Genomic DNA, 17,129 nt, shown 5'->3' on the forward strand with positions numbered 1-17,129 from the left:
CGCTGTGAAGACTGCTGTTTATTTTCCGTCTAGCAGTGCTCTCTTTTTTCAGGACTCCTAATCAAACACGCCCAAGGCCACTGGATGGATAAACACACACACATTTTGGCAACATTTCAATTCTTCTCTCAAGTGGTGCAAAAGGAGAGAATAAGGGCTGGCCGACAAAAAAAGAAAAGAAAAAGAAAACACCACCGCTGTAATTACTAAATACATATTTTATTGTAAAAAGAGCTTTACCCTTTGACCCAAACGTATATGGTTAGCAAATTATGGCAGCTGTTGATGTCCAGGAGTGACTGACTCCCAAAAATGTGACCATCGCACATAACACAAATTATGAAGGTTCGAGTCACATATGGATTACCCCAAGAAACCCAAAACAAACAAACAAAACTTATGAAAGCCACTTTTATAAAGGTCCTGAAAAACATGTTCTTCCATCTTTCTGGCACATGCAGGGGCAAATATACTTTTTAAAAAAAAATCAATATGTATTATCTTAAGATGGGTGACAGTAATTTCACACATGATACAGATTACCACGTATCTCTGTACTTGTTCTTTCAAACATTTCATTTTTGCTCCAACCACTCGAGGGTTAAAGTCTTTCACTCAATTCCAGTGCAAAACTGTGCAATTTGGTGAGCTAATGAGCTGGCTTCCCTTTAGAAAGTCTCATACTGCATGTCCTCAGTGTTGTACAACACATTGGAAAAAAAGTTTCAGTGGGGCTTTGAAGTATTGCTTCACAAGATCCCACTAGGCATTGATCCCCTTTTAAAACGCAGTTCCTTCATTTTCCTGCAGACAGTGCCACTTCGGTTAACCAGCGGTGTCCTGGTACGCAGATGGAAAACAGCGACTCCCTCTCCCACAGTTTGATTATTATCAGCTGTCTGTAAGGCTGATTGGAGGTCGAACCCTGTGTGCCCATCTTTGGCTCAACATTAGTGGTGATAAGGCCCGGCATATGCTTCAGCACATCCTGTGGGTACTTCATCCCGGAAGTAGCAGAGAGAAGTGGTCTGTCGGCACAGGACTTCCACCGAACCTCTGAGTGTCTCCTACACGTTTTGTGAAAGAAATCGGACTTTCTTTCCCGCCAGCAGCCAGCTCCTGAGGTCCTTGATGGAGGGAAGCTTCATTTTGTCCTTGTTTTTACTGTAAACATTCAAAAAAATTCCAAAGAGCACCAGAAGGCCGCCCCAGATGTACCTGACGAGGGCAAAGACGGAGAGGTTAGATGTTTTATACAACTAATGTGGGAAGACTTACGACACCCCGAGAAGTTTGTGGCTTCAGCTGAATGATGTAAAAGGTTAATAAATGGATAAATATCTGCTTTCCACAGAAATGCAAGGATACAGTCTGTCCTAATGAGCAACACTGGGCAAAGGTTTGCATGCACAAAAATCCACAGGGCATTGTTAAAATAACAACACATAACTTTTTTTTTTGGACAGTTTGAGTGAAGTTGAGTTTTTCTGAAACGATGGACCAATGCTGCTGCCCTATCAAACACATGCAAACCAGGTGTAATACAGGTGTTGTATATCATACAACTCCTCAGAAATTGATGCAATTAGTATTTATAAATTTGGTTAAATCTGCCATTTACTGATAACACACTGTAGTACTGCAGTTTTTTGGTTTTAAAAAGTGTTAGCTGTTGCCATAAAAAGGGACTGAGTCCAGTTAAGGGTGAGGGCACACACCAGCTGGAGGGAGAATAAATTTGGCTGCGATGACACAAAAGTTTTTCTGTTTCGTGATACACACGCACACAGTTTTTAAGAGTCACTGAACAACAGAGCAGCGGATTCACTCTCTGACAGCGCAGAGGGCGAGTGAGAGGGTGAACAAAAGAGGGAAGGACAAACTGAAGGAGCGGAGGAAAACTCGAGGTCTGCAAATGGACTGAGGACATAAAAACCAGGGGCAGAGAAGCCAGATCAAGTTTTTTATTAGTCAAAAGAGGGGGTCAGCGGTCACACTGTAGACTTACTTTAAACTAGGAGGAAAGTGTTTTAAGTCAAAAGTTGGTGGTACTTACTGGAAAGTGAAGGGTTTTGCAAAGAACATGAAGGAAAGTACGATAGTCATGGCCTTCCTCCCAGTGGTCACTGCACAGAAACCCGCACAGACGCGTTACCATCAGTGACACTCGTTACATTTCTTTACTTAATTACTTTTAAAATATGTCTAAGAAAAGACAAACATCCTGGGTTAAGATAGTGATAATTTTTTTTATCTATATAATTGTGTGGCTGAGTGAAATATGACTATTTGCCGTTTATGCCAACAATGCTGTTTTCACACGAGATAAAACATTGAGGAAAACTTTATAAACTGCGACTCTGACCTGTTACAGCAACCAAAGCCCCAAAGAGCTTGATTAAGGCCAGCACAAAGGAGATCCCAAAATAACCCGTAAGAGAGAAGAAGAACGCGTAACCATATGTCTTCACGGGATGCTGAGAAGGAAAGAGGGGAGAACAGATAAACGAACAGGGTCCAGATGAAAAAAAACACTAAAAACTGCAACCCTGTGCTACTGGAAAACATCAAAACATCATCAATCTACAAGGTTAAAGCTGAAATACAAAAAACAGGATCCTGACACATTAGTCCTAAAAGGATCGGATTTCACATTCCTTCCAATGCTAACGGTTGAAAACATAAAGCAAACAACCCCACTAAAAGCTAGGAATGTGTAATCACATCATCTTCAGGTATATTCACCTCTGAGCAGAATGCTACGGCCGGTCCCAGCCCACCAACACACAGCAGGCCCACCAGTATGTAGACAAAACCAATGGAGTATGAGTACAGCACCTGTGAGCGACAAAATGCGGCATTACCACAACATAGAACAGAAGTACTTTCAATCACACCATCAACCAAAGCATTCGGGATTTTTCTCCAACAATGTGTGATCTATCAAAATGCCTTTGGATTTATATTATTTCACTAGTGTACCATTTCAGAGTTGGAGCCGTTATGGAGTTTCATGGCTTTCTCTTGCACGTTTCCAATGGCAGCATCTGCACACAGCGCCAGGGAGATGAGAAGGACACCTGCGTGCACAGAAACATGCACATGTAACCATTCAGGGTGAAGAAGGGGAAACATTAACAAACTACTCAATTTCAAACAGACGCCTCAAGGTGTTTTAACTAAATATATTATAATATTATTCTAGAAGTTCATAGAGCACAAATAGACATTTTATGCACTAAAATAAAAGTTTCCAGCCACAATTCAGTGATCCAAGAGTAAAAGTGAAAGAACCTGTGACAGACGTCAGCAGCTACATTATGGAGATGTACATCATATATACAGTGTCTTTAATGTACTCATGCAACATCTCTGTATTTGTATAGGAGCCTCTGTTCGAAAACCATCTGAGTTTGCAGGTGGATCTTAAAGGAAATACCTGTGACATTGAAGTTGGGGGCCACTTTGCTGTCTGCTAGGGTAAACCAGATGAGTCCCAGACTCATGCAGAGAGCAGCAGACACATCAGCCACATTATAGCGTTTACCTGGGACATAAAGATGGAGAAAAACGTTATTTAAAATATCTTATATTTTTATTTTTCAAGCCTTAAATCTAAACCTATTTCTTTTACTTGTCACCTACAAAAATCAGGCAAAGTTTTTAAAACTACACCAGCATGAAATCTACACTTTAATGTATGATATGTGTAACACTTTAAAACATCCCAGGCACAATAAACCAAACTGAGAGAGTTTCCCCTCAAGCACAGCTTACAAAGAAATCTTTGAAAGATGACGACCCACCTTTAATAAACAGAAGTTGACATTGGACTGAAGTAAAAACACATCACTAAAGAAAGTTTTTGCAACAGATATTGTTCACAACTTAAAGTTTCTTGGGCTGTGCATGCAAGAATGAAAAAGGAAAAAAAACTGTGAAAATGAAGAAAAAAAAATGTGGGAGGAAATAAAACAACAGGATGAAGGAGTCTTTCAAAAACAGGCTGACGGATGGATGCCTTGAGGTTGACGGGGGACGTGGCATCAGGTTGTGGTCGGCTTTGATTCCCTGACTCGTCTTTGAAGGGCCTCACATCAGATGCATCCCCACACCCCTGCCTCCATCCATCCATCCGTTCATCCATCCCTCTCTCCCACTTTCTTTCCTCTTTGCATTTGGAGTGAACAAATTCTGTTTTCCACTCGACCCCCTTGAGGGACCGTGGTCCTCACATCTATTCATCCAGAGAGACGCAAGGAGGCGGGTGAAAAAACATAAAGAAATAAAAAAAAAAAATGCACGAAACCCTTCTCACGTTCAGGACGTTGAACCTTGTGAAGGCCAGTGTGAGGATGAAAGGACAGACAGAAGTAAGAGCGGGGAAGAAACTGCACGTACTGCCGACCGGGCCCTCACGACAGAAAACAACAGACGCGGATGAAAAGGATGCACTGAAAGTTGAAAGGTGGTCACTGCTTCAAAGGAAATATGTGATGAATGAAATGAGGTGGAAAAAATGAATCTACTTTTCCCCCCCTGTAAATGATGATGTAACATTCACTTTTATTATATTCTGAATAATAAAAAAAATCTTCATTTTCAGTTATTTTGAAAAGACTGTTACCTCATGTGCCAACAGATTTGAGCTACATGTACGATTACAGTTTTGTTGAAATGATGAAAACTTAAGAGATTACAGTAACAGGTTCATGCTCTGAGGCGATCTCCTGAAAGCAGGAACCTTTAAGCTGACCCTAACTGTTGATTTACATTTGAACAAGACCAATTAAGCTTTTATATGCCAACCCAAAAAACAAATACCAGACTAAATAAATATACCATTCAAAAAAGTTAAAGGAAAACTTTGAAAACAAACCAAATCCCAGTGGGGAAAAAAAAAAAAATACTGATAGGACTGGATAATGTGTTAGGAATAAAAGGAGCCCCAATGTGCTTGTATGCATCCCTGACAATATCAGGGGAATGCTGCTAAAGGAGATGAAGGATGGTGTCTTGGGGGGGGATCCCCTCCCAGTTCTGAACCATTGCATCACAGAGCTTCTGGACAACTTGGCGGCATAAGATGGACAGAAACATAATGTCCCAGAGGTGTTCTCTTGGATTTAGGTCAGGTGAGATTCGTCAGTGTTATCACTTACTTACTCCTCCAGGACCTGCCTATAAATTCTCACTGCATGAGGCTGGGCATTGTTGTGGACCAAGAGGACCAAAGGACCCATTGCACCAACACAAAATCTACTAATAGTCCAAGGATATTATCCTGATACCTAATGGCAGCCAGGATGCTGCTCACTAGCCTGTAGATGACTGTGCGTCCCTCAATGCATTCACCTCCCCAGACCATCACTGACCCACCACCCAACCAGTCATGCTGCATGATGTTTCAGGCACCATAACGTTCTCCCCAGTTAATCCAGACCCTTTCACATGTACTCAAAGTACATGCTCTCTGCTCCCATCTAGAGAGCTAGGTGTCTAGAGGATGTCAGTCCCTCATGCCACCCTCATGAAATTTGCTTCTGATTATTTGGTCACACCAGTGGCCTTCTGGAGGTCACTTTTTGTAGCTCTGCACATCCTGCACAAAGGAGCAGATACCAGTTCAGCTGACGGGTTGTGCATATTCTACGGTCATGTTCAGCTCTCCTAAAGTAACTGTCTCACCCATGCTTTTAAGACTGTGCTGGGAAGCATAGCAAACCTTGTGGCAATCAAACATATTAATGTGTCATCCTGGAGGAGTTGGACTAACTGTACAACCTCTGTAGGGTCAAGGTATCATCTCATGTCATCAGTAGTGATACTGATTCTAGCCAAATGCAAAAAATAGTTCTTTTAATTTGTTGAACAGTTTACATAACACAGGAAATCCCCTCAAATTATTTTACAATGAGAAAGGCATAGAAATGGTCTACAGAGAGCTGCAATACTGATGCCCGCGGATCATCTAGTACCAAGGATGAAGACTTTGCAGAGCAGGAACCAAAATACACACAATGCGCACACTGTAAATAAGTATCAACATAGGAAGCTGACCTTGTATAAACACTCCTCCAATCATGACTGGGATGAGTTTACAGCACTTGAAGATGACCTGTGTAGGGTAGTTCAAGTAGCCCAAAGAGGTATTTGACAGGCCCATAGTGCCCACCGTTAAAAATGCTATAATCATATAGGTCTTCCCTGGTATCCTGGAGGAGATGAAATTTAAAAAAAAAAAAAAAAAACAAGGAAGAAAAAGTCAGACACAAAATGTGTTTTACAGTAAAGGCTGTCTTCTGGGGGGCAAAGCATAATCTGTTATCATACCTTCTGCGTTTGTCCTGTGTGAGCTGAAGCTCTACTAATCCAAACATGGAGTAGAAGCCAAACTGGACCAGAGTGAGGTACCAACCAAAGGGCTTGAATCCTTCCACAGAAAATATTAACTCCTATATTGAGGGACGAATATAAAGACATAACAAAACACCCTTAATAGCCTTGTCTCAGTTTTATTTAATCAATATATTCACATGTTATCACGTTGAATAACACATGTAATTACTGCATTTTTACTGTATTACTATACGTGTGTGTGTATAAGAAGGATCGTAATCCCCGTTACCTGTAAGTATCCATACATGAGGTAAAAGAAGAAGACTCCAGCCACACAAATAAAGAACTGTGTGGGTGCACTTAAGCTGCTCAGGTTGATCCCCAGAACCCTCAGCTCCTCCACAGACTTTATATGAGGTGACATCACCTCTGTAGACGAGGGGATGGAGATTGAAATGTGCTTCCGTGAACTGTTGTAGCCCACCAGGCCATATTTGGCACTCATTGTGTCGGCGCCTGCTGGAAGCTGCAGGGACATAAAGAAAGATTTGATGCTCCTCCTTTATGATGCTTCGGCATAAAGCACAGACTGCAGCTTTGATAAGAAGATAGCGAAAGAGCTCACAGAGGCATTTCATCATTACTGTGTATACGAAATGCAGATTGATACACCCTTCACACTGCATGCAGTTGAGAAACTAGCATTAGGCAGGCTAACCTAATATTCCAAAGTAGAAAATGAAGGATGGGGCGGATAAACTAAGCCTGGAGCTGAGTTTTCATCACCTCATGTAAGAAATGGTGACCATTCACTGGGTCATTTTTATGATGACAGTAAAAAAAAAAAAAAAAACCCAGAGTGGCTGTGCCATCAACAGAAAGACCTGTTGAACACGTTACACCATGGGAACTGTGCTGAAATGAGGCGACTAAATGAAGCCATATTCTCTATTATATGAGTATGCAAACGATCCTTGCAGGCAGTGCAAAGCAAACAAGAGATCTTAGAGTAAACACTTAAGCAAAAATACCAGGCGAGGTTTTAGTGATGCAGTATTTTCGATACTTCGTTATTGAGCATGCACATATTAATGTCACTGATTCCCCATATGCTTTTAAAGACTTCTTTTCATTTTTTTCCCCCATTCTAAACTATGAGAACTGCTAGTGATCACTACTCTGACTCAAATCCACTCAGGATACGTTGCGGTCAGTGATATTCTGCCACGAGTAAAACCACTGAATAGCATTCACTAAAGCATCCACCACATTAAAGCTGTGCTAAATGAAAAAACATTATAAAAAGAGACTGTTCTTACCCCTGTTTAAATAGCCGGTAACGGTAGCTAGGCTACGAAGCAACCCGTTTCTAACGCCATGAATACGGAATGGAGGCTGTCATTTGATCAGAGAGCAACGATTAACAATCCAAAGACACAGCTATTAACGTCATCTTACCACACGTTTGCTGTTAGCCACACATTTCGCACCTGACATAGCTTTATCATTCACCCAGAGTAAGCTACAATAGCAAGCTCGTTACCTTCAACAACACTTCCGGGTGTCTTTACGTGCTCTTATCCCCAGTTTCAGAGGCAACACCGGTGAAAATCATTCCCCTCGACTCGCTCGGCTTCATCTTTCACACACTCCGAACATTTTCACGTTTTTGGTCCTCAGTGACAAAAAGGCCAAAAATGCGCTTACAAGCGTGCTAGCCTGCTAAAGGCTACATGCATTTGCAGGGATGGCAGGCTAGAAGCAGCCAACAACTTCCGCTCGGCTCCGAACTCTGAACTGCGCTGCTATTGGTCAGCGGAGACAGGCACTGCTTCTGCAGGTGGCTTGTTTCACGTTTTTTAGCTCCCGTAAAAATAACAAAAATGTATTGGTCGGTGCCGTCCTGTCGATTCGGCACAAACACAACAGAAGTGAATTATTAGCTGCATTTAATTCGACAAAAACCTGACGGGCTGTAATACGCTAGCTTACCTGGGTAGAGGAGTTCATCATGAATAGGTAGGGTACTGTTCCTGTCGCTGTCCACATCATCAGTGACACACAAGCTCTTCTGGTTAATCCTGCTGAGTGACGGTCTGAGGTGTCAGTTTTCATTTTACTTTCAATTTTAAGAATTTATTTTTATGATAAAACTATTATTTTGAAAAGGGTCAAATTATGTACAGATATAAAGTTGAAGTCAACCAGGATAAAGGATAGTCAAATATAATGTAGAGGTGTTTTGTTATTTTGATGTCGTGCTATGTTGCACCTCTAACTTTGCTAGCTTTTACTTTTTTTCCTTTAAAAAATTATTTTTAACTTTTTTTTTTAACATCCAATACTGCAGTTAGATGGGAGAATTTCTAGGTTTATATTTTATTTACATTTTTTAAGTATAATTTAATTTTTCCGCTATCACCTTCAAGGTCATCTCCTTGTGCATTTCTTCCAGCGTTCCTGCACCTGCATCACTCCGTGGAGGTTTAGTTTGGACAGCTTCACGCAGCTGTGCAAGCTCGTGAGAGCAAACATCAGCTTCTGTGGTAAGGTATCAATCAGATCCAAAGTGCATGTAGTGGAGTATTGCTGGTGGGGGGAATTTGGTCTCCAGTTAAGGCATTAAAGGTGCATCACATCAGGAAACATGTTCAGCATTTGTCCCCAGAGGTCAGCCTGTGGAGGCAGAGCTCTTTCATAACGTCTTGAGCTGTCTGAAGGAAAGCATTTAGTAGAAGTGACTTGAACCGTGGTGTTTGCCGTTTTCCATACTGTACCCACTGAAAAAAAGCATTAAAAAAGAGCATAGTAGTTTTCCCCAACCCGAAGTAATTGTCCCTCAACACCTGGCAACCCTAAATCCCCATTTTGATCTCTGATCATTGTTAAGCTTCCACGTTGATGCTTTATATAAGAATACTCACAGGACTTTTAGATTGCATGTCATCCACCATCGACACTTTTGCTATTGATACTTTACTTGATATTTAACTGTAGAAACATTTTTCTGCTCTCATTCTGGACGATTTAAGTTAATTTTTGATGGAGTTTAAGTATCAACGGTGGAGATACTGAAGCTGTAGCAGTAATCATTCTGACGTTTAGGTGTCATATAAGTATTGTTACCGTGCAGGACAGCTTCACAAGTCAAATCATTCTCTATTGTCCTCAACAACTTTTTTCCCCTGATTTTCTACATTTCCTCTTTCCACCATTCCAACAGTCTTCCACCTTTATCCTAGTATATTTTCCCATCAGCTCTTCTCTCCCTTCACCGTGCTTTCATGTTCATATAAGCTTTGCTCTGCATCACAGTTCTTTTGCTCTTCCCTCCCCTTATTGCATTATTCCCTCCTCAACCTCCTCTGTTCTGGCTCTGTCTCTTGGCCATCTCATATCCCTGCCTCTCCCTCTTTGGTTTCCCCGGCATAAGGCACGAAGCTCTTTTTTTGCCCCTTCATTTCCCTCCTCCCTCATCTAGCCTTCCTTTCTCCCTGCTGTCCAATCTCAAATCCTTCCCTCTGCCTTTCTCTCTGTCTCTCCCGCTCTCTCGCTCCCCCTGTCCTCCTTCCCCAGCCAGAGGTTAATACACTCCAGGATGGCATTATTTCCTCCCCAGCCCTCCGACAATATAAAAATTCAGAATGGACAGCTCAATCCCTCTTCCATCTCAGATTTGATTGTAATGGTATTGCCTCCTGTCCCTGGGAGGCCCCTGCCGCCTCGCCAACCCAGCCTTTATGACACTAAATGGCCGGGCTACAATTTTTCCATCTTTTCAAAAAATTCTGTTAATAACTCATTTGGAATGAGCCGTCGACACTCCCTGGGCTGTCTGCGGCCAGGTCTCTCACCTCTCTGCTCACAGGGGTCACAATATACAGAAAAAGATGCAGGGCTGAATCGCAAATGTAAAAGGTTAATTAATCTCCCTGAATTTACAATCCCATTCCCCGCGCACTCCAATCGACAGTCCCACAGAGACAAAAATGTCATATTTACAACCTGGCATGGAGAAAAGCACTCAGCAATGCACAGTTGTCGAGCACAGGCGAAGGCCTGTCCGACCACTTTTCCTTCCCCCCGTCCAACTTTACAAGTGCAACCATTCATCTCGCATGATGGATTTATGTAATAAAACCCATTTCCTTTTCCCATACGATCCTATTAAATAATAAAATAATTATTTATTGATTATTCAAAAAGGTACATATGCGCGGGTAATGGCTTTGTACCACACCACTGGACCCGCAATAAATAAAGCAGGCAATGGGAAGGCTTGAGAGGGACAGAGGAATAAAGCAGGGAGAGAGGGAGGGGGGGGGATGAAATGACTTTTGAACTAGTGAAATCTGGATCCAATATGGCCTCTTGCAGTACAGATCAGGAAGGACATTATTCGATCTTCAGGAGGCTCATGTGGGAGTGCGACCTATGAATGTTTTTAATATTGTAAATCGACCATAGAAATTAGACTAGACAACTGGGTCACAGAGTTTCTCCTAAACGATGGCAAACACAAGTTTTCTTTTTCTGACCGGGTTACGAGTGTTTACTGTTTTGCACGGATACAGCGAACACCTGATAAAGCACACGATGAAAAGTTAATTACAGAGTTGGAGCTAGGGGAGGCTAAAAATGTCCATTTTAATAATTAAGAGACTCTTAAAGTGTTTCTTTTAGAACTTTTTGCTACTAAAATATCTTATTGAGCTACACTGAGCTGTCCAGTAGTGTCCGAACAAAGACATTTTTAAAAAAATTATTTTTTTCAAGAAAATAATCTCATATAAACACCCTGCCCTTAAATGGTGCTTCATTTTATTTATTATTCACCATCAGTGTCATAAAAAAAGCCCCTCTGCCCAGCCGTGGATCATTTCAAAAGAGACACTTTAATGTCAGCCAGATATTACATTGAGGGCTTCTTAATAACCCATTTGTGTTTGGTCTTATCCTCGGCTAAAGTGCACTCGCTCTCCGTTGTCTTTTTCCTTGGCTTGTCTCAAGCCTCCTGCATGCTACGGAAAACAGATGCTATCTCGGCTATATTACTTCTCAAAGCACTCATATCCTCTCCCATGTTATTTTCTTTGATCTGCTAGGCTTGCTGCTCTTACATTTTTTTCTCAACCCACCCTCCCCACCACCACCACCACTCCATCTTCTATCCTCTCTGCCAGAGTGCAGAGGCAAACCGGCCAGACTGGTTCACGGTGGTTGTGGACCTTTCAAATTCACCTCATCTGTTCTCTGTCATCGGAGGGCACGAGGGGCACGGTGTGTCGGATCTCTTAGAATCTCCGTTTAATGAGCCTGCACCATCAGAGGACAGAGTGTCAGCTTACATCCAGTGAACACGTTAAAGCAACAACTCCTAAAGTGTTAGGATTTATATGTTTTGTAGAAGAAAAAAACAGCAAGTCCAAAATCTTCTTTAGTTCCAGCGCTTCATACCTGTCCAATCATAAAGAACACAACTGTTTTGTGTAACAAGAATAATTTTAGTTACAAGTTGCTTTGAGTTGATGGGAACTTTGCAGAAAGTTTGGGTGAAGGTAAACTTTCACAAAAACAAGTTCAGGCTTTGGCCCATTAAAGTGGGTCATATCAGTACCTTATACTCATGCATCTGTATCAATACAATTTAGAAATAATGCCTGATCTCGTTTGTAAAGACTATACTTTTTTTTCTTTTTGACATTTTTACCTTTAGAGAGCTGAGAGTGAAGAGAAAATAAACACAGGGCTCAACTTAAAGTAGAATGACATACATTAAAAGTCCCCAGGCATCGATCCGGAGTTATAGCCTCTACTGTACCAGGTTCGTTCTTCAAGTTGTTCCCACAAAAAAACCAATAAACATCCCTCCTTTTTCCACCGGTCGACTTCCACCGGTTTTCCCGGTCAAGTTTCTTTCAAGAAGTCAAACATCCAATTGAAGCATTGCTTCAATTGTTCAACCTTACATTGAACATCAGTGTGTTTTTTTCCAGGTTTTACAGTAACATTCAAACACACATGCAGTTTTTAGGCTTATCTGTCCACACGCACAGGTCATAAGCGGTAAAAAGAGAGTTAACGGGGGCCACTGAAGGCAGGCACAAGAGACCGAGGAATCTCTGACTTTCTTATGAGCAGCCAGGAGGGGGAAGCATCCCTCTTTGCAAGTGTGCTTAGAAGAAAAGGAAAGAAAAAGTAATTAAGCAAACAATTTACCAGGAATTGTGTGTCTGCTTATCCAATCTACCGTACTCGCTTTTGCTCTAATACATACAGACAGAAAATGGAGGTGGGGGTGTGGGGTGCGGGGGGTGCAGATAGATTGTTTTTTGTCTCCTCAGAGTGACGGTAAATGACACACATGTTTCATTGCCCATTCATTTAACCTGCACTGTGCTTATGAAGAGAAAGGGATTGCAAAACAAATTACGTAGTGTCATTTAATTAGGAGTTTGGCTGTGAGCAATAATCCCGTTTTTTCTCATAACCTTTAACTACTTAATGGATTTGAGAAGCTATTACCTTTCAAGATTTCCGTTTTTAATTATTTGGAGTATTGTCACAGATATGAAATGTCAATCACACTCCGGGATTAATGCTGCGCTTTATGACTGAATATTATTTACTTATGGGTTGAAGCTGGAGGAGCTCTCTCATCTGACAGGTTTGCAGACGCAACAGAACTTTGCAATATGCAAAATCCTCTCCGTGTCGTTTATGCTCCCATTTGCTAACAGCCTAATTCTAAATCCACGAGAGGCCATTATTTACTTAGATATTATAATTATGTTTATGATAACGGCAAGCCACGGTAAACCTCATAGTAATATTAGAAGCGCTCTTATGTGAAACTTGGATTGGATTATAATAATGACTCAGTTTTAATATGTACAAACTCAATTTATAGCTTCCCTCCTTTGGCGTTTATACTGCAGGTGTGCGTGTGTTTAAAACATAATCCGTGCGCTATGTGTGCATGTGTGTTTGGATAAGTCCTCTGCAGAGGAACTACCTCTCACCCTGATCACGTTTAAGGCAACGCTGTGAAAGTAGCAGAGAGAGTTTGTTTAGTTTCCCCTGGAGGACATCGCAGTTCTCTGCCAACAGACCAACCCACGTACTGTGACGCTAGGCCTGACTGTGTATACAGATATCTTAAATACATGAGCCATCTGAGGTACCCTTGATTTTTTCTTCTTCTTCTTTCTTTTTTTTTTTTTTGCCAGATACTCACAGGACCACAAGGGCATGTGTCCCGATCTTAAATCAGCACTCCTGCTGTGACAGCACGCTCCGTACCTGGACAAAGTGGATAATACGTGTCTATTTTGAATTTTTAAGTAGATCCAAACTATATATATATATTAGAAGCGCCCAATATAGCTTGTCTGGAAGTTGATAGTTTTACTCGTGCTAATGTCGAGGAGAATAAATGAAACGCACCTCAAGCAGTTCAAATATTCATAGCTTTATTCAAATAGATGTTTTCACCCGGGTTTGACACGGCTCTTAGGCTGGCGTGTTGGCTCCTCAGACCCCCCATGGCATGGGGCATGTAATCATCCTGAAAGTCTCTCTGGGTGTCTGCACTCTCATAAAGCAGGAAAATGGATCGTGTGGCCCAGGAAGGGAAAATGAAAGAAAAGGAGAATGAAATTACAGACCTGGCTGACTGCACAAATCATGCATATCATGTTTTATGGCTTGCCAGAAGAATTCAACACCTGTGGATCATCGTAGCTATAATTGTACATGAACGCACCGGGATGGAGGTGGGAGGAGAGAGTTGTGGTTTGCGTGTCGCTGAAAGTGCGAGCGAGAGTGCGCGCGCGCGTTCTTGTAGGTGTCTGTGTGCTTGAGAGTGTGGTTTTATTTTTTTTTCTTTTGCTGGCATGACTGGCTTTTAGAGACAGAGGTAAGACGATAAAAGAAAGTTACTGGAAACGCCTGTTGTTCTTCCCCGTATATCCTGGGTGAGCCACCCGCAGCCCACACGGTTCTCTCACAGAGGCTTCATTTACCAATGTAATTACCCTGTTTATTTACCCTACATGCTTTTGGTGGTAAAACGGGGCCAATTCATCAGATCAGGACAATTTGGCCCGGCTTTGGGCTTTTGCCATTTACTTTAATTAAATGAGGCAATCAGTGAATCATAAATCACAGCCGGTGTGACCACTAGCTCTGTTTGAACCCGGTCTTCCTCTTTAAAGCTGACACACCCCGCGCTAAAACTTAAATTAGACACAACTACAGCCTCTGAAAGCTCCAGTGCGGATTGTAATTCTAGTTTATTATCACTCCTCCAGGTGCACGTGGGCTAACGCTGAAAATCTGTTTTTTAACAATTATTATTATTATTATTTAGTCCTAATTGTGTTTTTTATCATTTTCACAAGTTTTGACACTTTCTTTAAAAGTTGCATGAAAGATGCATGAATAAAGGTGAAACCCCTGATCGAACACCACCACCACCACCACCACCCTCTTCCTCTTCTCTCCCTCCCTTCTGTTGTGGATGCTGATGCTTGAGTCAAATTGATTACACCACTCCATCTGCATCATGACTGGCCTCCTCCTGTGTTTGCCGCCTCTGCCTACAGCACAGAGTTAGTGTACAATTACATATAGTTTAATATATCTGCCTGAGCACCTTTAAATAAGCATCACAAGTCCACAAGGTGATTTGTCTTCCAGCCCCATTACTCCATTGTACATCTTGATAGCCAGGGATCGCTCCTAGCTATGTTTAAGCATTAAATAGTGTATTATTATTTCACATAAATCAAGCTGAGTTGTGAGGGGGGTATTCATAAATTTTGCATTTCTCACAGACAGTATTTTAAAGCCCCTCTCTCTCTCTCTCTCGCGCGCTCTCTCCCCTTCTCCTCCCTGCCGCTCTGAATTTGGGAGACTAAAGCAATTCGGCTCCCTGCACTTGATAGTACATTAAAGATGGGCATATCAGCGAGGTATATTCAAAACAACATGTAATGCAGTTTAGATTAAGTTTGAGTTGCTTTACCACATTCATCATAGCACCGTTTCCATAATGAGCGCCCTTGCTTTTTTTGTCAGTGATGCAGCCCGACACATGCACCGATGCCATCAGAGAACACTGTATTGTTATTGTCATGAATAATGGGGGAAAACAGTAATAAAGCCCATTTATCATAATATTTTCCCGGTTAACCATGGCTACTGAATCTCTTATCTGTGCTCAGCGACGAAAGGACGAAACTCAATTTAAATGTGAGCGTTTGCCGTCACTCTTTTCTCGCCAGGACGAGTTGCAGCCCCCCCGAACACCCCCTTCCCACCGGCCTTTGGATATTAGACTGTTTGCGCAAGACGTCTACTGAGGAAATGACTTCACTCAGGAAGCTGGATGTCAGCTTTGCACACGAGCAGGAGAACTGCCAACGTTACAGTCAGGCCGACAACACGTTCTTTTCTCAGCTCGCGCTCCGGTTGAGTGTAAAGCCTACAAAAAGTGACAAAGGAGGAAATTGGACTCGCGGTTGTTTTGGTTACTCCAAGGACACCTTACACATTCGTTTCTATCTCCAGTCTCTGGCCTGGTTTTCTGATTGGTCCTGACATACCAGTCACAGACCGGTGTGAGATGAAACTCAGGGATTTGTGTGTGTGTTAGCATTACGAGAATTGTGCGGCAGCTCTGCCAAGTCCCCCTAAAGATTACGCCATTAAAAGGTGGAAGATTACACAGTTGTGAATATTTACATCACTGTAAAATAGCTGTGATGCTTGATTATAATATTTATGCTTACAAAATTGTGATTACGTTGGCAGAAACAATGTCTGCATTCTTTTTACTTGCTCTGATGTCTGTGCTCATGCAAAAAAGATGCAGAAGACTTTATAAATTTATCTAAGAGAAAAAAACTACATAAGCCACCCCGCAAAACAAGATATGATGGCTGTCATGTTGTAAAATGGATCAAATTACCTGAATTATGCAGTATTAGTGAAACTTCATGAGTCACTGGAAATCATACTCCTCGCATATTGGTTAGCTTAAATTGTTCAAATAATGCAAAAGTCTCATAAGTTTGACTTTTGTGATTCCATGCTCTCATTGCAACACTACACCACAATTAAAGCTAATTTTCCCTTTTAAAACATGCTTATCATTTTCTGTACCTAATAATTATATGACCCACTGGGCCCCCGGGGGGGCTTCACTGCTGCAACAAAGTCAGTAGAAAAAAAAAGAAGAAAAATCTTGTAAAAGTCAATGCAAATTGGAAACTGACTGGATGCCAGGACAGTAAGTTGAGGATTGGGTTGGGGGAGGAGGAGGAGGAGGGGGGCGAGGAGGGGAAAAAATGTCTTTGAACTAGTTTTTGCTTGCAGAAAATATCGCTCCTGGGTTGATAATCTTTCTGAAGTGTTTCATGGCAGCGAGAATTAAGAAATAAAGCAGAGAGCCAAATGATTCAGTGAAAAGATGGCACACACCCACAGGTATTCTGTTCACATGACATCACCATGCGTAAAATTGACAACTTCAAGTTTTTTATTATTGTGATTTTTTAAAAAAAATACTTGGTTAGTTTATAAGAACCTCTTCCAAGACAGCAAAGTTGCTCAATTCTTTGTCGGGTTTTTGTCAGTCCGGCAGTTTTCATTAAACACAACTTTACAAAAAGACCTATCAGGGCTTTTGTTCTTAATCACATCACAGCCGCATGAAGGTACATGTGAACGAGAACTCTTTTTTTTTCCCCTTCCTCCACCTTCCTTCATTCCTTGGAAGAACGTTT

General features: G+C 41.7%; 1 protein-coding gene and 1 long non-coding RNA gene across 4 annotated transcripts in view; one reads left to right on the plus strand and one right to left on the minus strand.

The window, feature by feature from the left end:
- slc35b3 (solute carrier family 35 member B3) lies at window positions 1–8,441 on the minus strand. Of its 2 annotated transcripts, none has more exons than XM_040044192.1 (10): window positions 8,332–8,441; window positions 6,629–6,865; window positions 6,334–6,455; window positions 6,061–6,215; window positions 3,440–3,547; window positions 2,983–3,080; window positions 2,746–2,838; window positions 2,366–2,477; window positions 2,057–2,126; window positions 1–1,218 (listed from the first exon to the last, which is right to left on the minus strand). In XM_040044192.1, exons 1-10 carry the CDS (start codon window positions 8,389–8,391, stop codon window positions 1,068–1,070), a joined length of 1,206 nt encoding a protein of 401 aa, XP_039900126.1. In that variant the 5' UTR covers window positions 8,392–8,441; the 3' UTR covers window positions 1–1,067. The 2 variants fall into 2 exon arrangements, with proteins under 2 accessions (XP_039900126.1, XP_039900127.1); XM_040044193.1 differs by lacking the exon at window positions 8,332–8,441 and adding an exon at window positions 7,883–8,100 and having other exon boundaries at window positions 199–1,218.
- Window positions 8,255–17,129, plus strand: part of LOC120741355 — a 24,944-nt gene continuing 16,069 nt past the window's right edge. Inside the window, exons 1-2 of one of the 2 annotated variants that reach the window (XR_005697614.1) lie at window positions 8,255–8,358; window positions 8,795–8,885. This is a non-coding gene — a long non-coding RNA (uncharacterized LOC120741355). Of the gene's footprint in view, window positions 8,441–8,794; window positions 8,886–17,129 lie in introns of both variants that reach the window. The other variant, XR_005697613.1, reaches the window with a different exon arrangement.

The sequence above is a fragment of the Simochromis diagramma genome, unplaced genomic scaffold, assembly GCF_900408965.1.
Source record: "Simochromis diagramma unplaced genomic scaffold, fSimDia1.1 OVJJ01000602.1, whole genome shotgun sequence".
NCBI classification, from domain to species: Eukaryota; Metazoa; Chordata; class Actinopteri; order Cichliformes; family Cichlidae; genus Simochromis; species Simochromis diagramma.